General features: G+C 49.7%; 7 protein-coding genes across 7 annotated transcripts; 4 read left to right on the top strand and 3 right to left on the bottom strand.

Annotated features, from left to right (window-relative positions):
- Positions 1–1,905: 1,905 nt before the first annotated feature.
- Positions 1,906–6,858, bottom strand: CDV56_104798 (ubiquitin-binding serine/threonine protein kinase VPS15; the record flags this gene model as incomplete). The annotated part of the gene is made up of 3 exons (XM_026758417.1): positions 1,906–6,421; positions 6,469–6,589; positions 6,645–6,858. The coding sequence occupies 3 exons, from the start codon at positions 6,856–6,858 to the stop codon at positions 1,906–1,908; spliced, it is 4,851 nt and encodes a 1,616-aa protein (XP_026611652.1).
- Positions 6,859–7,798: 940 nt separating this feature from the next.
- On the top strand, positions 7,799–11,258 carry CDV56_104413 (uncharacterized protein; the record flags this gene model as incomplete). Its single annotated transcript, XM_026758032.1, has 5 exons — positions 7,799–7,905; positions 7,966–8,103; positions 8,163–8,726; positions 8,787–9,127; positions 10,846–11,258. 5 exons carry the CDS (start codon positions 7,799–7,801, stop codon positions 11,256–11,258), a joined length of 1,563 nt encoding a protein of 520 aa, XP_026611651.1.
- A 6,174-nt stretch (positions 11,259–17,432) lies between these two features.
- idi1 (isopentenyl-diphosphate delta-isomerase IDI1) lies at positions 17,433–18,387 on the top strand (the record flags this gene model as incomplete). Its single annotated transcript, XM_026757312.1, has 3 exons — positions 17,433–17,673; positions 17,747–18,085; positions 18,152–18,387. 3 exons carry the CDS (start codon positions 17,433–17,435, stop codon positions 18,385–18,387), a joined length of 816 nt encoding a protein of 271 aa, XP_026611650.1.
- A 306-nt stretch (positions 18,388–18,693) lies between these two features.
- CDV56_103596 (DUF202 domain-containing protein) lies at positions 18,694–19,374 on the bottom strand (the record flags this gene model as incomplete). The annotated part of the gene is made up of 2 exons (XM_026757215.1): positions 18,694–19,120; positions 19,277–19,374. 2 exons carry the CDS (start codon positions 19,372–19,374, stop codon positions 18,694–18,696), a joined length of 525 nt encoding a protein of 174 aa, XP_026611649.1.
- Positions 19,375–20,236: 862 nt separating this feature from the next.
- CDV56_103281 (MATE family efflux transporter) lies at positions 20,237–22,348 on the top strand (the record flags this gene model as incomplete). The annotated part of the gene is made up of 3 exons (XM_026756900.1): positions 20,237–21,065; positions 21,122–21,480; positions 21,542–22,348. 3 exons carry the CDS (start codon positions 20,237–20,239, stop codon positions 22,346–22,348), a joined length of 1,995 nt encoding a protein of 664 aa, XP_026611648.1.
- Positions 22,349–22,629: 281 nt separating this feature from the next.
- CDV56_103122 (putative replication factor-a protein) lies at positions 22,630–23,690 on the bottom strand (the record flags this gene model as incomplete). Its single annotated transcript, XM_026756741.1, has 3 exons — positions 22,630–23,373; positions 23,520–23,611; positions 23,687–23,690. 3 exons carry the CDS (start codon positions 23,688–23,690, stop codon positions 22,630–22,632), a joined length of 840 nt encoding a protein of 279 aa, XP_026611647.1.
- A 529-nt stretch (positions 23,691–24,219) lies between these two features.
- On the top strand, positions 24,220–27,027 carry DBP10 (ATP-dependent RNA helicase DBP10; the record flags this gene model as incomplete). Its single annotated transcript, XM_026756338.1, has 1 exon — positions 24,220–27,027. One exon carries the CDS (start codon positions 24,220–24,222, stop codon positions 27,025–27,027), a length of 2,808 nt encoding a protein of 935 aa, XP_026611646.1.
- Positions 27,028–27,505: the final 478 nt, after the last annotated feature.

The following is a 27,505-nucleotide window of genomic DNA, read 5'->3' as shown; positions in this document are numbered from 1 at the left end:
GCAATAACCAACGGCTAATATGACCATGTGCAAGCCATCTTTTGGCATGTAGGCTATCTCAAACAATCAGCCGTTGTCCCTTTGTCTGTATCATATTCCAGCAATACTGTCTGACTATTGTCCAAGAATCTGTTTGATGTCTCAGACTTAAGGACTCGAGAGAGGAGAGACAGTGAGCGCCCCCCAAGTATCTACTGGCAGCGAAGTCCGTAGCATTATGATATGATGGTAAGGGGTAGTAGGACTCCTCATTGCTAACCAGACTGTCATCCTGTCAGTCCATATTACAACTCGAACTCATCTCGCTGAGATTCACATAGTACTGACTTTTGTGCTCAATCCCCCATCTCGATGATTATAATTAAAACAAAGTTCATCTGTCCGGATTGCCTCGAGATGCTTGCAGATTGTTGCCTATCATGGATAACATCCTTGACTCTGCTGATCTGCTATCCTGCTACTCCGTACTTCTTTGTACTCCGTAGATTCCGAGTTCTTGCAGTAGTCAAAGTCTCTTTGGTTGGGGTCTTTACTCCCGCTGCTAAGGTAGGCATGATTATTTTTGATGCAGCAAGCCAGATACATTCAGGCGTCGATCTCATCTCCTCCCTTCAGTTGTCGATGGTAACCATTATTCGCACTCACGGATAGCGATCGAGAACATCAGCAACCGTTGTACGGAGTATCGAGCAATCAACCATAGGGACCAATTACTGTATCTACACCGATCAGTCCAGTGGAAATTCATGAATGCGCCCACGGTTCGTCAGCACGGGAACGATCCAGGCCAACGCCTTAGTTCTCAGGTACCAATCACCAGCTCGGTTCCCCGAGGCTTGAAGGCTGAAGTTGAGTCGTGACAGTCTGGACTCTGGGAAGTATCACTAGATTGATATTTTCTCTCTCACTAAAGCTATACTTCTACTAAGTTTATCCAAATGCAAGTCGCGACCCGATACTTTGAGCAAAATGACTGTGCGCATTGATCCAATTTGTTTGGACTGCATGTCTCTCCCCCGACACCGCAACATATATATGCCCCAGACAGGGCCCAGGGCCACCACAATCAGACTGTGAGCACCGGATATCTATCTACGTATGCTGTAGATAGTTAGAGTGTAACCATTCCTCTCCCGTAACCGGATTAATATTCGAGCAATATAAGCCAAACCACCCCGCTAGGTGTCCGTTCCCAGACTCATACGTAGTCCTATCGATGATACGGAGTAACTCGTGTATGTCCGAGTCCTCGTCAACCACTCAGATACTCAAGTGAACAGTAATACTTGATTCTTTTTGACCTTCTGTCATACCCCATGCATGCATAGCATGGTCATAAAGAGCTCGCCGTCGAAAATAACTAGACACCTCCCAGGTTCACTACAAAATCGTTCTTCTAGCTATCCACACTCGACCGCCGATCCATGATTGTACCCACCAAGCGAGTGTTTCACCATCCCAGCTGCGGATCCACTCCTCCACCTGCTCATTACTCTGTGCCACTAGTACTACTGAATCTCGGTGCTCAGCAGGGACGGTCCGGCAACTTCGGGAGACGAAATTTGGGAGCTTGGGGGATTGGGATTCTCTTTTGATTTTGTTGATGGAATCCTGGACGGAATGGCTTGTTTTCGACTCTACACGCCCCGAGAGTTGCTCCCTCTGGAGCGAGTAGCCGGTTGTTATGGATGATGGGTTCAGCAAGGCGTTATGAATGAGGTGTTTGAGTGTAGCACAGCATCGGAGTTATGGCCCTTCATGCTCCCTGAACGATCTAATGCCTCTCGGCGAAGCAGATTCTTTGGGTTTGACAAACTCGAACGAGTCAATTACACATCAAGCATCGACGGCTCTCATCACTGTCAAATAATGAAAATCTATAGTCATGCTATCAAGTTACATGCCTCATTGGAAGACATAAACCATTCCCGCCCGGTCCACGCTGATGATCATCCCATATGGCACTCTTAACACCGCTACATCCTGGATGAAATCCAGATGACTCTTCAGCAATTGCTGCTGCTGCAAACTGATCACCGTACTGCGTGGCAGCCTGGCACCGCCCCCTTTCTTGCTGCTGCCCTTGCTCCCCGTACTGTTAACCACTGGAGGGCCGGGAATGTGTTCAGTAGTCACTAGAAGATTCGGGAGTGGTTGAGATAGCTCGTAGCGTGGCTTGCCGCTCATCCCCCCGTCCGACACAATGTCCTGGCCGCTGACAATACTAGACAGCTCAGGCCGAGCTAGGTCCCAGAAGCGGATCTTCCGGTCGCAACCCGCCGACACGATAAATCCGCATCTGGTGCTGTTATCCTTGCCATCCTCCGGCGAGTCATAGCCAACGGCAAAGGCGCAGATACCGGCAGGAGTGCTGGCCGCCGATGGTCCCGAGGAATCAATGGCCCCCGACAATGGCCCCTCCGTGCCGAACCGACTGAGCATTCCTTCCGGCCGGTCGCTCTCGACGTGCCAGGCCTCATAGTCTCTCGTGTTGGCAAAGGCTAGTTTCGCCTTGGCGTTATCAACTGGAGAGGCGGTACTACCTCCATTGGGAACTGCGTTGCTGGCGCCGGGTGAGTCGGCATGGTATACCTCGCGACAGCGAACCTTTTCAATATCCCAGACTGTAATCTCGTTGCCGTGACTCCCACTGCTCGAGACGCAAACCCACCGCCCACGCCCCTTTGTCGGATGTACCTGGAGCCTGAGGATAGCACCCGATCCTGGGAGGCCCCAGGCCTTCAGACGCACCCGAAACCGGAGGTCCCAGAGATCAAGGACTCCATGCGTGGTCCCTACTAGCAGCCAGTTATGCTTTCGGTCACAGCAAAACGTTGTCGGTGTTCCGTGATGGACAGGGTTCTGCAAAGAATAGACGGGAAGCATAGTCTTCATATCCAGAGCTAGGATGCGGCAGGTGTTGGTCGCAATCAACAGCGTGGATTGTGCATCAGAGCGGAAATGTTCCATCCAGATCGCGTACTCGACAGACCCATCGTCAGCTACCGGCAGTTGGTACTCACGTACGAGCTGGAGCTTCCCGTATCGGACCGTCTCATTGACATTATGGTAATCAACCTTCACGACATGGATGCTCCCATCAGTGGCACCGCTAATGAATGCATGAGTGTTCTCCACAAAAGTCAGCGTCTTCACCTTGGACTCGTTAGAGTGACGATACGTTTGTCGGGACCTGGGCGTCAAGTTCTTCTCGAGTCGCGTGGTATCCCAGACCTTGACGGTCCCATCATCCGATGCAGTGATGAAAAAGGCGTGATCTGGAGCTACCACCACCCGATTCACCGGTCCGCTATGCTCGCCAAAGAGTGCGACAAGACTCCCTTCCGGCTTCCAGACTTTGTTCTCGTCGTGGCCGCTGGCCTTCTTAATTGGGCGGCGAGGGTCTGCCTCCTTGACAAAAGGACCAAGATCGAAAAGGTCGGTGGGATAATTCTCTGCGAAAACGGTGTCCAGCAGCCTGAGAATTACCGGGTCGTTGCCTGCGTAGGAATGGTTGGCACGGTAGTGCTGCGGTTCGTTGGCCCGAGCTTTCTTTTCGTGCGCCAGAGTCAATGCTGACGGCTGCGGTGCCTGACGCTGGGAGGGTACATCGACTTTGCCGAATGCATTTGCCGAACTCATACTGGTCTCCGCATACGCTTTTGATGATTCTTTGCGATTGAGGAGACTGATCGCGCTTGGCTTTCTCTCCACGTGGGTTGTGAGATGATTGTTTTTGACAGCCGGACTTCCCGCTTCTGTTGGAGTCGACGGGCTGTCCTGCCCCGGACTCTGTCTGCCCACGCTGCCTCTCCGTTCTGCATAGGAGTTGAGAGGGGATAAGGGCCGGGATTCTGGTGCAGCACTTGGCGATGATGTCACCGGGGAGAGCCCAGGGGCATTCTCTGCACGAATATTGTCACTTGCCTCCTGTCTTCGGGTAACAGTAGCGTTCCCAATATCTCTTTGTAGCTGGCTGTGCGTCCTCAAATGTCTCCGACGAGCGTGAGATGCGCTATCGATCGTAGTCGATGCATCCAACAGGGCATCGGTGATAGTGTGCGGCTTGCGTTCTCCCAATCCAGCATCGTCAGCTCTGGGCAAGGGAGCACCGTGGGGCTTGACGTTCTGTTGCTTATCAAAAAAAACGGTCTGAGGTGTCACCTCGTATCGGGTCAGGGCTATTACGTTGTTCAATGAGGATGCCCCATTGCCAGACTCCCTCATCTGACGCAAAGACACACCCCAAATGTAGCCTCTGAGAGCGAGCAACTTGAATTCGTCATCCGGACCGAGTCCTATATTCCTTAACCTAGATAGCCACTGCTCATCCTCCTCGTTTCTGAGTTGCGCGTTGTGTGAGAAGCTCGGGGTCTTTTGGCCTCCCTTAGGAAGAGAATGGTCAGCGCCTCCTACACTGAACACTTCATCTCGAGCTGTCGACTTCCAGAACAGACCCTTCTCGGCTTTAGAAGCCCAAAGGAAGGCCAGGTCGTATACACTCCTTGGTAGTGGTTTTTTGAGAGCATCAAGCAGTTTCTCTTCGGAGAAATCCACAATGTTGACTCTGAGGAATGCTTGGACGAGAGGGCCCAGGATTGAGTACTTGTCGGCAACCGACAGATACTTTGCACTATTGATGATGAAGCAAACGGCTGCTTCACGAATCCACGTGTTTGGATGCACCAAGAAACGCACAACGATCTGGAGGACCTCCCAAGTAGTTGATCGCTGGAAAAGACCAAGGTCAGCCATCGCAGCCAGCGATCGAAGCACTCTCTCAACAACGAATTCCTCGGGCTCAGTCATAGATTGAATCATCAAAGGCAATATGTACTGCTCCAAACTCGTACTTCCAACGTAAGCCGCGACTCCAACGACTGCTTCAAAGAACGCACATTTCAAGATCCAATCCCGATCGTTCAAATAAGTGTTCAGATGGCTCAAGATCACCTCGTTCGTCTTAAGGTTGCCGAAGAACACACACAGACTGGGCACTGAGCCTAAGAATGCACGGCGGACAGATGCATCAGTGTCGGTAAGAAGAGCTTTGGTATGATTCTCAAAATATTCGAGAAGGTCTACCCTCGCAACGTCATAGAGATTGTGAAAGGTAGCATCCTCGGTCCATCTTGGCTCAGACCCGGCCGGTACGAGGGCGGAAAGCCGAGTATCAGAGCGTAAAGCCTGGATCATATCTAAGAACCTCAGAGAAGATTGCGCTAGTGAAGAGATGCAGGACGCATACGCAGCGCGCACCATCGGACTTGGATTGGAGCTGGAGCTGGAGACGAACGGTTGCAGCCGAGGGAAGATGTATTCTGGGAAGAGATACGCGTTCACCGGTGAAACGACCTGCACCATCTCTAGTAGCTGCGCAAGAGCACGAATGGCAGCAACTTTCACAGTATCCGTGCGGTCGTTCAGAAGGATCATAATATAAGGCAAAATACGATCCAGCTTCGCCTCGTCCGACAGTCTCTCAGCAAAAGCAAGCAGGATATCGCAAGCTTTGATTCGGGCAGTCGCCCTCGCGGTGTTGCGCAGACTAGACACAACAAGCGTTAAGAATATCAGGACGCCATCGTCAGTTCGGGCCTGAGACTTGGCAGCCTGTGGGCCGTAGCTCGGGAGATCAAGGTGGATGGGGAACGCGTTCCCAGTAAGCCTGGAGGTACTGCGACTGGAGCCATCTTTCACAGGCTTGGAAGATGCACCCAGGAAGTAAGAGATTTTATCAAAGTCGTAGTAAACCCTCTCAATCCTGTCATCTGACTCGCCCCTGTTCGCTGATTCTGCTTCCACTTGCGCCCTGCCCGACGAAGGATCGGTCATCAAAGACATGTACTGATGAAGAAAGCTGTAGAAATACTCCGGAAAAGCTTTATTCTTCCAAAAGTTCAGGTATTCTTCAGCAGAATATCTCGACTCTGGCTCAAGCTGAATCATGTGGAGGATCATCTCTCGGATCTCCAAATCCTCGATTTTGACCAACTGGCTATGTTGCGGACTGTATTCTCCTTTGCGGTATTTGTACATCTGGCTTAGGGTGAAGATGGGCGCTTCTAGAAACAGCTCTGCAATCACGCAGCCAGCACTGAATATGTCCATGGCCCAATTGAGACGCCTGTTCCCTGGCTCCTCACCGGTCTCGAGGAACCGCTCAGGAGCCAGATAGCACGTTCGTCGCCCTGAAGTGTCAAAATAGAAAGAAAAGTCTGCAGGATTGTCCTCCGGCAAAAATGTGGGCTTGAAAGACGAGGAGAAGTCTGTGAGGTACAGCCAATTCCATGAGGTCACCAAGACGTTTTCTGTCTTAATGTCGCCATGGAAAACATCCAATGAGTGACAATCCCGAAGAGCACACAAAAGTTGAAATGCAATCCATTTCTTCTCGATTTCTTCTGGAAATGGTCGAGTGCTACCGAGGTCAGAAAATTCCCGGTTGATAACATGTCCGAAGCATACCTCATCCGGTCATATAGAGAGCTGTGAATGTATTGGCGAACAAGGTAACCCCCGGTGCCGGTCTCCAGAATTCTTTGATGGCTCAAGGCATTTGGGACATCAGAAAGTAGTTTGCGCTCCCCTAGCACGGTCTCAGAGTTGTATCCAGGAATGTTGTACGGCAAAAGCAAACTCACGAATGATGGCTTTGACGTAGGATTCTAGCTTCATGCTGGGGTAAGGCTTCATGATTACCTTTACAAGAACGAGGCCATTTTGCTGTCTCGCTCGAATACTTTTCATGAACCGCCCACCACCCATAGACTTCTCATACAGCAGATCTGATAGCTCGGGGATATCTATCCCAGCCGAACCCGTGGAAAGGGTTGTGAGGGAGTAGCCTTGCCCCATAGTGTCGCGACGACCTCATCTCAAGAGCTAACGAGAATCACAAATTTCATCCACTAAGAGTAGATAGAGCTTCAAGAAAACTCTGAGGCACAAGCCTACAATGTTGATAGAGTTGATATAGATATTGAAACGATCCGTACGCGGACTCTCTGAATAGATGCCCACTGACCATCACGTACTGTCATTAGAGTCGGGTGATGGCGATGACAGTGGTCACATGACTTGAAGGCGGTGTAGCTACAACATCGCTCATCGTGCCGAATTGGGCCAAGACTTCCCCATTAATTGCTTGTTTTCTTTGGATATGGTCATCAATCTCAAACAATCTACCTCAGTTCTTGGAGATTCGTTCTTGCGTCGTCGAATGATGTTCCTAGAGGTTATCAGCAAATTACATCTGAATCTTCGCATCTTGAGGTCTGAGTAGCCTGGGCCCTTTCAATGGTTTAACTGTTTTAAGATCCTCAGTGGTCTAACGTCTAGCATTAGGCTAGCACCACAACAAGTTAACTACAGTACGGAGTAGATTGCACCAACCAGTCTTTGAGTCCAATCAAACAGTCTCGTCAGAGAGACAGCTGGGCCGTCCTTCTCCCTGAGTTTCCCACCCTCTCGACAAATTGTGAACGACTTAGAATGAATTTCTGCAATTCGGCTCCTGAATTATGGGTCAGGATACGTGAGCCCCGCATCATACTTCACCTGGTGCAGACTATATGAAGGCCAGTGCCGGTATCAAGGGCTTGACCTGAATTTCTTTCACCGACACAATTGAACGACTGACTTACCGATCGTCGGTGACATAACGTCATTCGTGGCTATTGTTGGACGCTTCGATCGCGTCTCAATTGTTTGGGGAGGGCAAAGTAGCTGGTAGTTGTGAGTCTTAAAAACATTTGCGAAGCAGACTGAACGATCACTTCCAACCAGCGCCATTAGAATGGATTCGCCGGCAGCATCTGTCTTACCGACTAGTGACGAATATCCAGAGATTCCTATTATCGATGATAATGAGAGTCTTGCCGAAGTGATTCGGAAATTAGCGAAGTAAGTTCAGCATGCATTTGCCCAACCTGTATGGGCGGGTCTGATTTGACATATCACCAGTTACCTCAATGTAGCTGTACCTGATGTGGCGTGTACATTTGAGCAACTGAGATCTTCTCCCTATGGACACAAGCTCCGACTCCTCATAGGCTCTCTGGCAGAAAATTCACACAATCCTTGGATTATCTCTGCTTTGATGTAAGTTGAGAACCAGCTTTATTCTGCGAAAGAACAACTCCTGAGGATCGACGGATTAGGATCTTGAAATGGCAGCTTAACAACGAAGACAACGACTCCGATTGGGGCTTGAACGGAAGTCGGGGTTATGCGTGTGAATACATCGCCTGGCAGTTTCTTTGTCACCTCACACAACGAGAGATGATAGATGTACTGCTTGAGGAGCTTCCCTCTCCCAGACGGGATTCTACAACGATCTCTCAAGCCGAGCAAGGTGCGACTGGACTTGGTTCATTCTCCCGTGAAGACGAAGGCAACGAAACAGAAGGTGAAAGGACTCCACTACTGTTGAGCTCCTCATCGTCCCTCTACCAATTCTTTGTCGGCAAAAGCCACCGAGGTGGCTCCTACGCTGGGGACAATCGGGGATCTCGGGGGTCGTACTATGATGATCCCGAACTTCAGTCCTTCTCACCTTTTTTTGGTCTCAACGCTCTGGAAATTGCAACAATCGCCCATGCTAAAAAGTTTCTCAGCCAGAAGGCCGTTCAAAGGGTGATCGACAATATCTGGAACGGGGAGATTGTGTTCTGGGACTCATTGAGTGTACATTCTAAGAAGAAGCCTCAGTTTTTCAACAAAAGGTAAGATAGCATCTTCCGAGCACTTACTATGTACTAATTTTTTCGTGTTCCACGCTACAGGACTGCAGATCCATACTCAAGATTAAGGGTTCCGATGTATCGAAAAGCGTTTGAAGCGGCTTTTTTTGTTTCTTTCTTGTTCCTATACTACGCAGTCCTTGTCGAAAGAAAACCTACCGGCATAGGCATTTTCGAGACGTTGATGTACGTCTGGATAGCTGCCTTTGCTTATGATGAGCTGAGTGGCATGGTCGATGCGGGGATGCTCTTCTATCAAATGGATTTTTGGAGCCTGTGGAACATGGGTATCATTGCCATTGGGCTTGCCTTCGTTATCGCGCGTGAGTCATTCGCTCCCGGTACAATACCTCCGCCGGTAGCTCGTTGGCGAAAGGCGATAAGTATGCATCGTTCAGGTTTTCTTACTGGCTTGGGTTCGCAGGTATCGTTGGCCTGGCCAAAGAGAGCGATTATATCACGGACTTATCATTCGACATACTGTCATTGGAGGCTTTGTTTTTGGTTCCAAGGCAAGGCTTCAGCTACCACTGACGATCGACTGACGCTTCGGCTCACAACGTTGACTGACACAAGCAATTGACAGGATTTGCTCACTAGTGAGCTTAAACCCATACTTTGGCAGCCTGGTACTTGGACTACCTTCTTCATGCTGGGGAACCACCTTCTGGAATACATACTGACAAGCTTCTGCGCATAGATACCTGTTTTGAAGGAGATGGTACCGCTCTCAGTGTCTCGGAGTGCGCCAAATTAGTGTAAGGCTGATTGATATGTTCTAGACCAAAGCCTTTTTCAGGTTCCTTCCTGTGGTCGTCGTTTTGTACATTGGTGAGTAGCTGAAGGGCTCAGGTCATGTCGAATCATGCCTCATGCGAGCTGAACTTCCTGACAGGGTTCCTGACGACATTCACTATGCTTGCCCGCGACCGACTGTCTCTGCGGCAAATGTCATGGATTCTTGTCAAAGTATTCTTTGGGTATGGCGGTGAAGATTATCCATTTTCCACCGCTTTTTTGACTGACAATGCGAGGCAGATCGAGTGTCTTAGGATTTGTACGCTTCTTCCTGGTTGTTTTGTAGTAGAAAAGCGTTCTTGACTGACGGTGGCTTGATCGATTGGCTATCAGGACATCGCATATGATGTAAGTCTGTTGCACTCGACGGGTTTGGCAGAATCGGTTGGCTCTTGTGTTAAGATAGCTAACGCGCTAATTTTTTAGATCTCCCCCATCTTTGGCTATAGTTTGATGTGAGTTTGATATACATACCTCTTCTCCTACTGCGCCACAGGAACCATTTTGAAAAGTCGACCGCATACAGTTTCGATCACGTTCAATCTTGAAGTGGCTGTGAAACTCGTCTTTCTTTTCTATTTCTTCTTCTTTTTCTTTTTCTTTTTTTTTTATTTGCTTGTTGTCTTCATTTTTCAATTTTTATTGTTTCTTTCCGGGTTGTTGCTGGGGGGTGTCTGGGTTTGGCGCAGTTAGACGCCCGCCACCAGTCACCCCTCAAAAAAGCCGCTTGACAATTGGATATGCATGCAGCTTTCTGAAGAAACTTAGAAAATGGACCGAGAAGGAAGAATGGCGAAGAAATCAAGACGAAGAGATAACTAATGAGCACGCTCCATAGGCTCCTATTTGTGTCCATGACAAATTTGTTATTGATCTCCTCTTTGGTTAGCTTGATGAGCATGAGTCTAGAAGGGGTGCGTTCATTTCAACTTTCTTTGAAACTCATCTTCAGATTGCTAAATCAACCTGCATATAGGTCATGGCTCATGCACGAGAAGAGTATCTTTTCCAGTTAGTAGCACCCCTGTCGCGCTTACTGATTCGATCTCCCACAGTTATTAATGCGTTGCCAATAGGTTATCCATTTATGTCCTAGAAAGCAGCAACTCTAGGCGATTAACTTATTTTATGCCACCATTGGTAAGTCCTATTGTGGCTAACCTGTGCCCAATAAAAACCAGTTGGCTATTAGCTTCCCGACTTTGACTTGGTTACTCACATAAGACTTAATACCAATGCTAAACGACACAGAACCTCATCCCACTTCTCTGCATTCGGCCCCTAAGGCTGTTTCTGTCCGCAGGGCATATCCGTCGAGTTCGCATAGTGCTGCTCCGGGCAACCCACCTTCCTTTTGTGGCCTTGATCTGGGCTTTTGAGTCTAGCCGCCGCTATGTTTCGCGGCGAAACAACCAATTCCCGCCTACTCGAGCGACTGGACAGCCTACCTCTTCCATGCAGGCTAACTTTCCATTCTCCACGCACCACGCTCCGCTCCATGCCTCCGCAGTCGATACGCCGCAGCTGGGTTGTGGAAAATCCAAGGGACCAACTAACGCGGGTCAGCATGCCGAAGCCCGCGGAGTGCGTGCACTGACTCCAGGTCAGGCCGGGCATATTGACTTGGCGGATATGATCGACGAGCTGGAACGGTTGCGCACCCAAGTGGAGCGCGTGGCAGCTACAGTAGCTTTTCACCAACGGAATCGAATGTGAGGCCGTGACACAGTAATTAGATAAAGGAGAAAATTAGAGCATGTTAGATATTCTGAGGCTAGTTACTCCGTAGACTAGTTCCAGACTTCCAGTTGAACAGACCACGACCTAAAATAATAGACATACGCACTGACTGGGTGGCTGGGGCCATAGTCTAAAAGACTAGCGCGAGCACCGGCCACTGACAAGTCTGACTACTAACGATGGGTTCAAGATGTGGCCTTCAGATGTCATTATTATTGCTTAGTTGCCCTGGTATATGTGAACACCTTAGTGTCTGTGGACGCATAGAAAACCAGTAACTATGCGTGAATTATGAAATAACCTGTAACTGGCGGCCCCTTAGTCTATTCTTATCCCCTTTCAGACTAAGGTATCCTTCGTTCGAAATTCCTTCTTTAACCCTAAAGGGTATGCCTGGGTCATTCCCGTGTTGAAGATTCTCATGATCTCCCTTGGCATTGCAAGTTTATCTATCCTTACTCTGTGAGATGAAGAGCGAAGTCGTAAGATCAGACTCGACCAAGGAAGACATTGGCCCATGGAGAGTTAATCACAGACTGAGTCATTTTTGTTGAGGTAGTGCGAAGGTCATCATCATCAAACCAACAGTTACGTCTGTAGCATCTAGATAAGGTATAGAGCCACTATTGGTAAATGAAACATTTACCTGGCAGTCTGGTTGTGCAGAGACATTAGTAGACCTTCGTAGGCAATGCCCCTCTTTGCCCCTGTTCCTGGGATTAAGAGAGGGGCGCGGCTCGACCTGCTTCTTCGTCTTCCTCTTCCTCTCTTCTCTTCTCACCAACAACAACATCCTCTGCATCAACTCTGCAACCATCACCAACCGCTCAGCCATCTCTCATCATCACAACAATCCTGCAGGTCTCCCTCGTTTCTTCACACTCTGGCTTTCTTCAAGCCTGTTTCCAACTCTTGTTTTCTGGGATTCCACGGCTGTGCCAATCACACCAGGCGACACGCACTGCTCGTTTGCCAAGCAAGGTACCAGACTGTCGGGTCGCAACTAAACCTCTTTGATGCTCGTGTCGCAGCAGGAAAAGACGAAAATGAGTGAGCAGGCGGCGATGATCGGGGAACGGGGTGGCAGTGGCATTTCCCTTCCCCCCCAAAAAACAAGGAGGACGCGGATATTCCAGTCGCAGAATGTGAAGAGAGAACGCTGAAGCACTTATCATTCTACCCATCCCATCCCACCAACTGGTCTTCCTTCACTCTTATGCAACCCCCGGTCCGGTGGGCTGCTAAGGGAGGTATTTTCCCTCTCTCATCACCAATCCATTTCTCTGCCCCCCTCGTTCTATTGTTTTTATTATTATTACTTGTTTTCCTCTCTCAATTATTCCTTTTCAGACCCTGTTGGAGCACACTACCAGACAGCAGGCCCCAGTGGGCTGCCTGTTTCTCCACCCTTTTCTCTTCGAGACCCCCTCAAAACCCCAGGAACATGGATCAAAAATTAATAATTTGACAACTCGGGCTGATCACACCTTTTGGGCGCTAAGTCATTGTGCACAAGTTCCCATTGTTGCGCCTATCTGGATGTTGCAGACATGGCCTGCAATAATCAGTCCAGCCCGGCCCTGTCCAGCTAGATTTCCCACAACCCCCTTCACAGTCTCTTTCCCTCCTCCACCGCATTCTCCCTTCTCTGCTCTTCCAAGTCTGCCTTGCCCACTCAGGCGTCAAGGTAATTGCTCTCCTTGTGTCTACTGCGCCGATGCGGCGGGAACTATACACTGGTGAGCGTCATATGGCTGATTCTCCTGTGGTCTTCTCAGCCGCTACACATGTTCGCCGCAAATCTTACCTTGCAACAGCATTGCTGTTGAGTCAAAAAACTGCTTTATATAATTTAAATGCTTTCGTCTTGGTTCTTCGATAACGATACCTTTTTTCCATCCGCCTGAAGTCTCGACTGTGAGGTTGCAAAAAGATCCAACACAATTTACCTGGAGTTTGAAAAAGAACAAGTCAAACGATTTACAACTCCAGACGACACTTCTCTTTACGACTGTGACAGCACATCTTCTGGTCATGAATTGGACCTCCGAATCCTTCTCTTCCGCCTCAACCTATGTTCCCTCATCAGCTGATGACAACTCGATGATGATAGAGCCAACTCACGGCTACGCGATTGAGGCCTTCGATCATGCAGGCTATCCCAGCAGTTCACAGCCACCTACTGGACTTGGAATCTCTTACGTTGGTATGGAGACTCAATTCAGTCAGATGGGACTTTGCTCTGTTCCAGAAACACTGTCCCAACCGACAACCGACTGGCCTGATCAATTGATGCCGTCCGTATTCGAGCCCTGTCTGGAGATTGAGAATCTTCCCACTGGGGCATGCTACGAATCCTTCCCTGTTCACCATGATGTGTCCACCTCTCCCCTCAGCCTTTATAGTCCGCAAACATTAAGCGCATCGCCGAGTTACTGTTCGACCTTGGATATGGGAAATCAGGATACAACGTGCAGTCAGCCGTCTCATATGTGGCCGAGTACTCCTTGTTCGGACAACACCACTCCTTTCGAGGGATGGTCCCATGTGAAACAGGAGTATGACGACTGCCCGGATCCACTTCTCTACTCTGAACCGAGTGATGCGTCTGGAGTCTCTACGTCCACAACAATACCTCAGCTGATGGTCAACAACACCTTTGCAGTCACAGCATCTCCTGGAAAAGAGAGGGTTGAACCCGCTCTTAAGCCTGATCCTATATTAGAAGACTCCATGGGCCACGATCAGACAGCAACGATACCCCAGTTCGCCGCTCAAGCAGGTACGATGGCATCAAACCAGATTGGCTCATGCAAAGTGCCGTCTGCCAGCGGCCTCGTCTGTACCGTGTGTGGCGCCCGCTTCACTCGACGCTCAAATTGTCGGGAACATATGAAAAGACACGATCCCAACTGTAGAAAGGTCTACCCATGCGAGGCTTGCGGCAAGACTTTCGGGAGAAGGACCGACTTGAAGAGACACGTGGATAGTGTAAGTCGAGTCAACCAGTTCGCTATGTCAATTGCTAATAAACGGGAAAAAAGATTCACCATGGACTGCGAAAATTCGGTTGTGACCAGTGTGGCCGTCGTTTCAGTAGGCAAGATACTTTGTCAAGGCAAGTTCGCACGTTATGTCCCATCTTTAGCCCATCTCGGTTCTAACGCGGGTGCTTTTTACAGACATAGGACAGATGGCTGCCGGCAAAGGCCTCGAAGATCAAGTCCCAAGGAGGGCAAAGAACCTACCGGTTCCCCCGCCCAACTCATTTCCTCTGCCTCGCCAGACATACATTTCCAAAACAGCAAATGATTTTGGATCGGCACCTGTCAAACGATGGCTGATTTCGGAGCTCGATACGGCACACCTGAAGAGACCACGACCTGGCCACGCAATTTGTGTTGACCGCAAATTGCCGGTGGCCCACATACAACTTCTCAAAGTCTTCTTGCAAGGCTACCGCGAAGATTCACGATCGATACTGCATACATACTCAATAGAATAGCAAATACCCTGGAGCATTTGAGCATTTATGGGAGGCTGTCTTCTATACCATTTTCACTTCACGCAAGCGGCAACAGAAGGCAAACCAAAGATATATAGGCGTTCTTTTTCTTGTCCATACTGATTGATTTTGTTTCTTTGGTTGCATGAATCTCGTTGGCGAAGGGCAAAGCAGTCTTTTTGGCGACGTTGTCAGTAACCGCATAGCATAGCATGTAACGATAGAGAGTAGGCGTTGACCACTGCGAGGTCATGCTGAGCGTGATGATTCGCAGGAAACATTCATTTTTTTGATCCTGAGCATCAGTCCGAGACACAGCATCTGCTTATTCCATTCTTTTGACGTGAGAGAACCGAGTCACTGCAACTCAGGAGGTCGCCTGGACTTCGGACCACCATCTGGCAGGCTCAGAGCCAGTCAGCCATGACACAGAGGTCAAGAGGTTCGCTACCACGTAGCTCCACTTTTGACAAATTGCATGATCTCAAGGCTGCGAGTTAGTTCTTCAACGAAGTCGTGAAATTGTGGATGTCTGGAAGAACTGAACGTGATCCCCGGCGCCTTGAGACTTTTAGGCCCTGACAAGCGCGGGACCATCAGGAACTGGCTCCGCTCTGGGATCTGAAATCTGGATGAGGACTAAGGTACAATGAATGTACAAACAGTTCCCCGTCTGCTTCGTGAAAGCTGCAGCAAACTATCTCCTGGCTGCTGAAAGGAGTAAATACCGGTCTTGGCTCATTATTAGTGGTCAGTGAATCTACTCCGTACTTCCCATTTCGAATCAGATTCCCCCACTCCACACGGAGCCTCCTCGGACAAGCTGCTGAGATTGAGTGACTTTGAGCAATGGATTTGCTTCGGGATTCTGACTCATAGGGGGATGTTTGTCCCAAAGCAACGATTCAGCCGATCGATATATCAAGGCAACAGGGTTCGGCACAGTATAGGCTGAATACGCCGGGTCCATTTCCGTTCAATAAACCAAACCGCTTATGCTCGGTCAAGCATGCTTGTAGTTGATACTCCAATTGGCAGTGGTGTTATTGAAAAGTTCACCTACTCAAAGTCGGACCTTTTCCTCACTGGGCCGTCGGGGCACGGGAGCATCGGATCGCTAGTACTTTGTCGCCAACTCCGCATATGTTACAGTCAAGTGGGAGCTATCTCGTCCTTCGCTGCTGCCTGAGGCAGGCTGCACTATCCGACAACCGGATAAGAAGATAAGGATTGCTCGATCGAGCTTCGAGCCCCTGCTGCTCCCACAGGCAGCAACATCCTGCTATAAAACGAGTCACATCACTCCTTCATAATGTAGCATAGTGATCGCAGAATCATTTGATGGAAAGATATATCTGTAGATCGGGCAATGATTTCAGGGACGATTGATACATGAAGACACGTGTATTCTCCTATGACTTCTTGATAGCCGTGGATTAATAACACACGCCTCAGCTGTTACTTCGTTGTTTAGTATGAGCATGAGGACTCCGTACATTGACTCTTTCGAGTATTTGCTCGATCCATGCTAACTGTTCAGGGAGGCCATTGATACGACGACATTCATGGAGGGATTCTGTGCAGACTGCATAGCAGGTAGGGTATGACAGGATCCCTGCTTGACCAGGTGAGTAAGTGGTTTGTCGGATGAGAGTCTGCAGCAGGTGTAATTATATGGGCTGTCTTGGTCTGATTGACAGTCTTTTCATAATAGGAGGTGTTGTATCGGATCAGAGCCCCTGTGTTTTTAGGTTTGTGATTGCTTGCTGCATGTAGATATTTGATGAGACCTGGGCAGAAGAGTCTATAGCAGTTCTAAGAAGACTGACATAAGGGAGGATGTAGGTATTTTCATTGAATGCTCAAAGCCAGACTTGTGCATACTAGCAGGTCAGATACACTGTGACAATAGTAAGCCAAGTCATTCGCTCCACGCGACAATAGGGAACCCTTGCATTGAAAAGTGAGGAGTCAATGGGAAACAATAGTAATCACGTCTCATTTGTTGGCAGATTTGGATAGTTAAATACGGGCGGGGTTAAGGTAGTTCAGGGTATCTCTCTGCTAGAACCTCCTAACTCTTGACCTGGCGCCAAACATCTATTTTTTAGCGCCTCTTTTGATTGGAAAAAACATTAATAATACAGAACGTAAAACAAATACTGCACCACGGATTTCTGCCTCAAAAACCTAGGTAGGTACCTAGGTAAGCATCATAAAAGTGGCCAATCGGCTTAGGTACATGAAAACTACACTGAAAGATACATGCTTAGCACCAGGTTTGTAGAGTATACGGTAGACTATAGTAGTATTGAATGTAAATATTACACATTAGAAAATTAATGTTTCCTGATAGGTGAGGGCCATAGGTCCAAACCTCAAGCTACAGCGAATGTAAGACCATAAGATGAGGGCCGTAAGTCGGAACGCTGCGCTGGGAGTGAGCGGGCGAACTCAGAAGTGTAATTCGGCGTAGCCGAAACTGGCAGCGAGCGGAGCGCCAGCTTCTCCCTTTATAATGCCTAAGAGGGTGCAATCTTTAAACGCCTCTTCAGAAAACTCTAAAACCCTCGATCTTCAGGCAATCTACCAAACATTTTTCTAACTTGATAGTACAGTCCAGACTCCAGAGTACTTATACCAATATGACAGCCACGACAATAATTACTGCTCCCCCCAGAATCACGGCGGAGAACGTCGCCACTCTCTTTCCCGAAGTCGATGTATCGCTGGCTCGGGAGGTTTTCCCCTCGACAACGGAGGACTCCGCCAAAGACAGCGAAGAGCTCGCTGGCTACGATGAGGAACAGGTCCGTTTGATGGACGAAGTATGCATTGTTCTAGACGACGACGATAAGCCTATCGGAAGTGCTAGCAAGAAGGCTTGTGGGTGTCTCAATTCATTGTTGATCTTTCGACTTCTTCAGAAAAACAGTCTACTAACCTGTGTGATGGATAGGCCATCTCATGACCAACATCGACCGGGGTCTGCTTCACCGTGCATTTTCAGTTTTCCTCTTCGACTCCAACAACCGCCTGCTACTGCAACAACGCGCCTCCGAGAAGATCACCTTCCCCGATATGTGGACGAACACCTGCTGCTCTCACCCATTGGGTATTCCCGGCGAGACCGGTGCCGAGCTCGAGGCTGCCGTTCTCGGTGTGAAGCGTGCCGCGCAGCGAAAACTGGAACATGAGCTTGGAATCAAGGCGGAGCAAGTACCTTTGGAGAAGTTTGAGTTTTTCACGAGGATTCACTACAAGGCGCCCAGCGACGGAAAATGGGGCGAGCATGAGAGTACGTACCTGATATCTCGATGACTCCTGGATCCGCATTTGCAGTCGTTACTAACACAAATTCAAGTCGACTATATTCTCTTTATTCAAGCAGATGTCGACCTGGACGTGAACCCGAACGAAGTCCGCGACACGAAATATGTCAGCGCCGAGGAATTGAAGCAGATGTTCACTCAACCCGGCCTCAAGTTCACGCCCTGGTTCAAACTGATTTGCAATTCGATGCTGTTCGAGTGGTGGAGCCACCTCGGCACGGCGGGCCTGAACAAGTACAAGGGGGAGAAGGAGATTCGCCGCATGTGAGAGGTCTGCAACGAGAGCGCACGATGAAGGATTTTTGCATAGCCAGCAATCGGCACCTATTTGGCACTTTTTATATTCTGTTTGGAGAATAGCATGATACCATACTATAGCTTAAGCTAGTCACTTATAAAATCATTCTTGGACACGGAGTCAATCGGTCTTCTTTGGAGTTTACAGAGCTCGACAATGCCATCGCTTTGCTTTTTCATAGCAACTCTTTGTTCGTCTCGCAGGCCATAAAAGCTACGAATGACGAGTATCGAATCATTCACCCCGCCTTTCCCCCCCCAGAAATGTCGACTGCAGCTAACGTCTAGTCTGCGCTCCAGTGGCAATAAACAAGATACAGCTGCCTAGAATCACCACTCCAAGCAGAGTAAAAGTCAGCTGCGTTTTCCACCCACTCTGCACCAGGGCCGCCTTCCGACTATATTTCACTACCGTCCGGATATAGTTCGCGAACCCGTTCACAAGACACGCCAGACTCAAAACCCAGAAGATAATTCCCAGCGGAAGGGCCATGTGGCGTTCAAGACTCGTTGGTTGAGAGCGGAAGTGGAACGAAATGATGATCGCTATCGAGACAACGGCGAGGTACATGGATAGCCGGAGCCAGGAGAGGAATGTGCGTTCATTCGCGCAGTGATCTCGGGCATCGGAGGCAACGTTCTCGAATAAGAGAGCCCCGAAGAGAGGGCGGCTGAGGAAGAGATGTTTCTTATCCTCGAGGTGTCTGGATCATCGGGTCAGTCGTGTGAACTCGGACCAAGGGGATGCTTTCAAGGCGACCGGAGAAGGCAGAGTGCGAGTACGATGGTCTCGAACCTGTCTCACTCATTCCACTGCTCCGAGTGAAACAGTCGGGTCGAATACGTAGGGTTTTACTTACTCCTCTACTATCACTGGATTCGAGTTGGTCACGTTAATTATCGGATTGTATCGCGGCCGCAGAGAGGATGGATCCTGCCCTGCCGTGCTTTCAGGCATATCGAGTATTGATAAAATTCTCGCAAGAGAACCTTCGAAAGGTGTAGTTCATGGGCAGCTATGAAATTCATGGCGAGGAGATAGCCACAGTACCTTCATAGTGAAGCAGGATTGCCTAATTCTGGTGTTTGACTGCATTCTTGACAGATCCGATGATATAACCACGTGATATACATTTGCTAGTCCCCTTTGAGACTGATGTCATGTGTCAACTCACGCTTTGCAATTGATTGAGCGTGCCGCCATCCTCTCCGGTTTGATTTGTCTATAGAATTCCAAAGTCGACAGCAAGCATGGCCATACGGCCTTTTGATGAGTGCTGATCAACCACTCAATGATGAGACCCTGCGTCTTGCGGTCGTCGTTAGGTTTGGACGGAATGATTCCGAGGTGGAATCTATGAAGTTGCGGGGTTCATCATACGAGCAAGTTGCAGCAACGCAAGAGTAAGCATGGGCCCTTGGCGTCTTGCTCAATTGATCTTGGAGATTCTTTTCAGCAATATTGTCGATCCAAAAGTCAATTGATACGAGATGAGTCATGACTGGTGCATTTGGACGGCGTCAAAAAGGCAGTGGGCCCCTTCAATATCCGGTTCTCACAACTTTATTCCTAATCTTCTCTTATCGCCGGCGGTCATCGAGGCGAAATCTGCTAATCTAACCCGCCAACGCCATACCCAACGCCGTTCGTTCCGCTCCCAATCACTGTGCTTCGTTTTCTGTATTTCAATGGAGTGCTGAGGACGCTTCATTTCTGAGAACTGGGACCAAGGTGGATGATAGTGGCTGCATATCTCAGCATCCTTCGTATAGACTCGGCAATTGACAGCTTAATTCTCTGCATCTAAATAATTGTCAGGATGGGTCGCACTCAAGGCAGTTGCTCGCTCAACGCAGACGAGCAAACCTTTTACGGTCGTCGCATGTCAAGCTCCCCTCTGGCAGAAACGGCAATTGCTCGAGATATAGAAAATTATGCGGATAACGAAGGCTCAATAGCCACCACCGAAGACGACGACTACTCCGAGGCGTCGACAGTACGTGCGATCAATAGTCAGCCCGGCACAGGCCCTCATTCTCTAGTTGGCTCTTACCAACGCCCCAGCTTTTTCACCACTGTATCGCATAGCACAGTTGTTCCGCACCGGGGAGAGCCAGAATGGCTTTCGCGGAGGGAACGCGACCAGGCAATCGAAGAGGAAAGACGTCTTTTGACTGATAATCATGTTATTTCGGATGATATCACACCAATTGACCAGAACGGACGACAGCGCAGATTCAGCGGCCTTCTGTCCCGCAGTCTCCGATCAAAGAATCCCGAGCCCGAGCCTGTAGACTCACTGGGGTCTGGCAGCGAAGTGGAGAGGCGGCAGAGGACGGAAGCTGTTCCTGTACCGACAGAAGCTACCTCTCTGCTTGGGGCTGGGAATGGTGGCCCTGAATATAGCTTAAGAGATGCTGAAGCGATTGATCGAAAGTGGGAGGAAGCAGTGATTGCCGGTCTGATACATACAACATGGAAGCGAGAAGCTCAGGTCATAAGCAGATACGCTGCTCCGCTCACTGTTACCTTTCTGCTTCAGTACTCCCTGACGGTAGCGAGCATCTTCACCCTGGGTCATCTGGGCAAGAAGGAGCTTGGTGCTGTTAGCTTGGCAAGTATGAGTGCAAATATCACTGGCTACGCAGGTTCGTCCGTTTCCTCCATTCCAGCTGAATCTTATCATTCTAATTGTGCCATGTAGTCTACCAAGGCTTAGCAACCAGCTTAGACACTCTTTGTGCACAGGCATACGGATCTGGAAAGAAGAAGCTTGTTGGTCTACAAATGCAGAAGATGGTCTTCTTCCTTTGGACTATTACCATTCCTATTGTAGTGGTTTGGTTTTTCGCCGATATAATCCTCATGAGAATTGTTCCCGAGAAAGAGGTCGCCGAATTGGCAGGTCTGTACCTGAAGGTGGTTGCTCTGGGCGCACCGGGGTACGCTTGCTTTGAGAGCGGAAAACGGTACATGCAGGCACAAGGATTGTTCTCGGCATCCCTCTATGTTCTGTTGATCTGTGCTCCGTTGAATGCGTTTATGAATTGGTTCTTCGTCTGGGTATGATCGTGCCTATCATCTTCTCGCACAGTTTGATGGAACTTGACTGACTCGTAACTAGAAACTTGGCTGGGGCTTCATTGGTGCACCCATCTCGGTCGCCATTACCGATTGGCTAATGCCGCTCTTCCTGTTCCTCTACGTGTACTTTGTTGGGGGCTCAGAATGCTGGAATGGCTTGACAAAGCTTGCTTTCCGGAACTGGGGTCCAATGATTCAGCTTGCACTTCCCGGTTTGGTCATGGTGGAGGCCGAATGTCTTGCTTTTGAAATCTTGACTCTGGCTTCGTCATGGCTTGGCACAACTCCCCTCGCTGCTCAGTCGATCTTGTCCACCATCTCGAGCATTACGTTCCAAATCCCGTTCCCTGTGTCTATCTCCGGCAGTACCCGCGTCGCAAATCTCATCGGTGCAACGCTTGTGGACGCCGCGAAAACTTCCGCAAAGGTTACCATGGGAGGTGCAGTCATCGTCGGTCTGTTGAACATGATCTTTCTCTCATCACTGCGTCATTATATCCCCCTTCTGTTCACTTCAGACGAGGAAGTAATCCAGCTCGTAGCTGGAGTTCTGCCTCTCTGTGCAGCGTTTCAGCTTTTCGACGCCCTCGCGGCTAACTGCAATGGTATCATGCGCGGTATTGGAAGGCAAGAAATTGGAGGTTACGTCCAGCTGTTTTCATACTATGCTATTGCAATGCCGATCAGCTTTGGCACAACTTTCGGACTGAATTGGGGCCTGTTTGGTCTCTGGACGGGCGTCGCTATTGCGCTTGGTCTTGTGTCGATCATTGAGGCGATCTTCCTCACTCGGACAGATTGGAATAGGGCTGTGACTGATGCCCTTCGCAGAAACGCAATGGCGTAAATGCCATTGAATAGTTGATATTACATGATTGATGATGCATATGATATGCTGCTTCTCCCTTTCAAAATTGGGAATGTATAAACGGACGTTGAAGATTTGATGAGTATTCGGCCAGAGGCTTCATATAGGAGGATAAAGGCTCGACGCTGCTGTCTCGTCATGAAGAATCTAGACTTTTAGATATATAGTATCAAACTGAGAAGAACCAGGCCTTCACACCATTAATTCCAGCCACATACTCATAAATGTCATATTAGAGGTATATGTAATCCACAACCATCTTAGTACTCCAGAATGGCCCAAGTCTGCTCATCAACAGTCGAGAAAATAACACCAGCAGTAAGTAGCTCCTCACCAGCCCGTGCTACATCCGGCATGGGCAGATTCAATTTGGCAGCAATCAACTGAGCGTGTAGACCCTCGTTGCTCTGAGGCTCAGTCTTCAACAGGTTATAGACTCTCCGAGCGGCAGGGCTCATAGCAGGGAGATTACTGTTGCCAGCACCGTAGTCATTTGCACCACCCATTGCGGCGTCCGCACCGGCCCCAGCACCCGCAGCGCCGCCAGCGGCTCCACCACCAGGAGGGCCCCGCGTAAAGAACAAATGGATCGCAGCGGCTTCGAGAAGATGACAGTGCACCTCGTTGATGTTCGTCGTCGGCCGTACACAGTGAGCTCCCACGTATCGCTTATTCCCGAAGGACTTGATCTTCCCAAACACCTTTGCGTAGCCGTTCTGCTCGACTTGGTTCTTCCCGGTGCCGGTTCCCTTCCCATCATCCGTCTCCATCGTGTCGGCGGTCTGTGTGTCGATCCACTGCTTCACCTCAATTTCCCCTGTACCATCGTCGATCTTGTATGTGACGTTCGTGCTCTGTGAGCTGATGTTGCGGACTTGACCGATGAAGAAGACGCTGGCCGCGTCCGCTCCGTCAATCTGGAAGTTGGCTTCAGGGTATGGTTGTGAGGCGTCGAGGGCTTGTTTGACTGTGATCGGACGAAGGGTGGCATTGTTGTTGTCGCCCTGGGTTTGTATATGTCAGCATAGGCTTCATTCATCAAGCGATGAGCGTGATCTGAGATCGTCGCCTTGTTTGAGGCAACCTTGGGAGGCACAGCTCATTGAGGTTCTAACTCGGGAATGCCAACGGAGCACAGAGAGCGAAATACCTTCCCGCCAGCTGGACTGTTCATTTCTCCAGGCATGAAGCCACCACCGCCTCCACTCCCGTAGGAGTTGTTGCCATAGTTGTAACCCCCATCTGGCAGAGAAGTCAGTAAGGCCCTGAGAAAAAGGAAATACCGACGTAAAATAGCGAATCAAAAGCTCTGCTCACCCATTTTGTGCTAATTCTTGGGAAATTCGCTCTGAACACCCACCAGGGGAAAGCTATCAAATATCACCGTGAGAAGCAAAGCGCTCACATCATTTCTCTGAGACGGCTGCCATTTTACCTCTTCGGGACGTGTTGGACGCGTCGCGGGGCGGACTGTGTTTGTCTTGTTTGCAGCAAGCCTGGATTGCAGTAAAATCGGAACAGAGTTTGTTTCGCTCACCGCCTTGAGCTTCTTTCTCCACCGCCAAAACGAAAAAAAGTGGAAAATCCAGATTCGAAATTGATTACCATCACGACAGGGCTAGATTTGTTCTGGTCAGAAGGAGACGAGAGGCAATCTGGATTTCGCCCTTGCAAGCTATATTGGATGGAAAGTGTCTTCTGTTTATCTTGCAATCCGGGGAATGAAAGTTGAAGCCTGAGCTGTTCCAAGCTTCAAAATATCTTCTCCCGCCCTCGGGCGATCTCAAGCAACCTTTTTTCCGTATTCTGTGGAGGAACGGCCTGGGCCAGCTACGCAACAGAATCTCAAGATGCCTCGTCGCGCGGCATCCCCAGCGGTTTCAGAAAATGAGTTCGACATCACAGGTGCCCTCTTCCAGAACGACAGCGACTCCGACAACGAACAGTCGTCGGCCAAGTCCAAGCGGCACCCCCCAAAGAAGGTTCCCTCGCAGGCGCTCGACTTCCTTGGCGATGTGAATGAAGACGACGACGATGATGAGGCGTTTATCGCCGAGCAGCAGACATCTGCCAACCGCAAGGCTTCGAATCTCAAGGGTCGTACTGTTAAGAAGGGTGGTGGTTTCCAAGCTATGGGCTTGAATGCCAATCTGTTAAAAGCAATCGCTCGGAAAGGCTTCTCAGTACCGACTCCCATTCAGCGCAAGACTATTCCGGTTATTATGGACGACCAGGATGTAGTTGGTATGGCTCGGACTGGTTCGGGAAAGACAGCCGCTTTCGTTATCCCGATGATCGAGAAGTTGAAGAGTCACAGCACCAAGGTTGGAGCCCGCGGCCTGATTTTGTCCCCCTCGAGAGAGTTGGCACTGCAGACATTGAAAGTTGTCAAGGAGTTGGGCAAAGGGACCGACCTGAAGTCAGTTCTTCTTGTTGGCGGAGACAGCCTGGAGGAGCAATTCGCGATGTTGGCCGGCAATCCAGACATTATTATTGCGACACCCGGTCGATTCCTGCATTTGAAGGTGGAAATGAACCTGGACTTGTCCAGTATCCGTTATGTCGTTTTCGACGAAGCTGATCGACTATTCGAGATGGGTTTTGCCGCGCAACTAACAGAGATCTTGCACGGTCTTCCTCCGAATCGACAGACTCTCCTATTCTCTGCCACCCTCCCCAAGTCCCTTGTCGAGTTTGCCCGCGCTGGCTTGCAGGAACCTACATTAGTCCGTCTGGATACCGAGAGCAAGATCTCGCCAGATCTTCAAAATGCTTTCTTCTCCGTGAAATCTTCGGAGAAGGAAGGGGCCTTGCTTTACATCCTCAATGAGGTTATCAAGATGCCGACTGGGCCAACTGAGGTTGCACAACAGAGGAAAGAAGAGCATACGAGCGCCAATAACTGGAAGGACAAGAAGAGGAAGAGAGCTGAAATAGAAAAGGCTGTCAATACGAAAGAGTCTCCGACCAAGCATTCGACAATTGTTTTCGCTGCGACAAAACACCACGTCGATTATCTTTACTCTCTACTCTGCGAGGCGGGATTCGCTGTATCCTACGTCTACGGTGCATTAGATCAAACGGCTCGGAAAATTCAGGTTCAAAACTTTAGAACCGGCATGTCCAATATTCTTGTTGTCACCGACGTTGCGGCTAGAGGTATTGATATTCCTATCCTGGCAAATGTCATCAACTATGATTTCCCCTCCCAGCCAAAGATTTTTATTCATCGTGTCGGTCGAACTGCTCGTGCAGGGCGCAAGGGTTGGAGTTACAGTCTTGTCCGGGATGCAGACGCTCCTTATCTGCTTGATTTGCAACTTTTCCTCGGAAGAAGACTTGTTGTTGGCCGCGAATTTGGTGATCAAGTGAACTTCGCTGAAGACGTTGTCACTGGCAGTCTACCCAGGGACGGCCTCTCTCAAAGCTGTGAGTGGGTGACTAAGGTCTTGGACGATGATGCCGACCTTGCAGCCCAACGCACGGTTGCTGCCAAAGGTGAGAAGCTCTATATGCGAACGCGAAACTCGGCATCTCTTGAGAGTGCCAAGCGATCGAAACAGGTGGTTTCTTCCGACAACTGGACAAGCATACATCCGCTCTTCCAAGATGAAACTAGTAATTTAGAGGCCGAGCGAGAGAAGATGCTCGCCCGAATTGGTGGCTACCGGCCGCCAGAGACGATCTTTGAGGTCAACAACCGGCGCATGGGCAAACACGAGAGCGAGGAGGCTCTCGATACGATCAAGAGAGTTCGTACCACTCTAGAGTCCAAGAAGAAGCGTTCGCAAGCGAAAGAAAAGTTCGAGTTCCTCGAAGACGCCCCCAACGGCGACAAGAAGGCAGCCACCGAGGCGGAAGAGAAACAGAACGAGGATGCATTCTCTGACGAGGACGAGGACGTTCCCACGGGTATGGCGGATAACATGTCGATGGCGTCCGATTCAGAGCTGGAAGTCACCTTCTCTTCATATTCACAATCAAACGGAAACAAGGCGAAGAAAGCCACCGCGGCATCTTTCCAGAATCCCGAATACTTCATGTCTTATACCCCGAATAACAACTCCCTGGCCGAGGACCGAGCTTACGGTGTGCATTCCGGCACCAACTCCAACTTCGCCCAGGCATCACGCAACGCGACCATGGATCTGGCAGGCGACGAGGGAGGCCGCGGGTTCGGCGAGCCTCGTACACTGATGCGCTGGGACAAGCGACACAAGAAGTACGTGGCACGACAGAATGACGAAGACGGCTCCAAGGGCGCGCGCCTCGTCCGGGGCGAGAGCGGTGCGAAGATCGCAGCCAGCTTCCGGAGCGGACGGTTCGACGCATGGAGGAGAGGTAATCGTCTCGGCCGCATGCCTCGGGTGGGTGAGGCCGAGGCTCCTAATCTCGCTGCTGGTCTCAACGCAGCCATCTCCGGCAAGCGGTTCAGGCATCGCAGGGAGCAAGCGCCCAAGAGAGCCGATCCTCTTCGTGGTGATTACGAGAAGATGAAGATGAAGGCTGAAAAGGCCAAGGAGCGGTCAATGTCCAAGGCGGGCGGCGCGGCATCCCGTGGCAAGAGCGAGCTGAAGAATACGGACGATATCCGGATTGCGCGCAAGCTGAAGCAGAAGAGACGAGAGAAGAATGCTCGTCCATCGAGGAGGAAGTAACCGGAGGGTTAAGTTTCCGTTCAGATTCATGTATATACCAGGAATTGCCTATGATACCTGCTACAGTATAATCTGTTTTTGTACCAAAGCCCTCTTCAAATTATTTCTACGGAACGATCAAACTTCTCTGGTGACGAAGTTTCTTATGCAGGATGTCTTATCTGATGCGTATTACCTTCAAGCCCTTGATGCCGAACCACAAAGCTCCTTCAGTAGAAATGCCGACAAGTTAACGCCCCCGTCAATAGAGAAGCTCTCATCATGTCGATGAGAAAGTGTCACTTAATCTTCTACCCAAGAACCAGTGAATGAGAGTCAGCACAGCCATAAGACTCAAGCCTAGAATCTCAGAGGGTTCCCAGTTCACCCTATCCGTAAGGAAATGGAGAACCAGAATGCAAGTGGATGATCCCGCATCTCCATCAGCTGGACTATTGATTCAGACGGTGATTAGTGGAGCATCTGTGCAGCACTATTG

This window comes from Aspergillus thermomutatus (genome assembly GCF_002237265.1).
Source record: "Aspergillus thermomutatus strain HMR AF 39 chromosome Unknown NODE_214, whole genome shotgun sequence".
Lineage (NCBI taxonomy): Eukaryota > Fungi > Ascomycota > Eurotiomycetes > Eurotiales > Aspergillaceae > Aspergillus > Aspergillus thermomutatus.
This window is presented reverse-complemented; position numbering and strand designations above follow the sequence as displayed.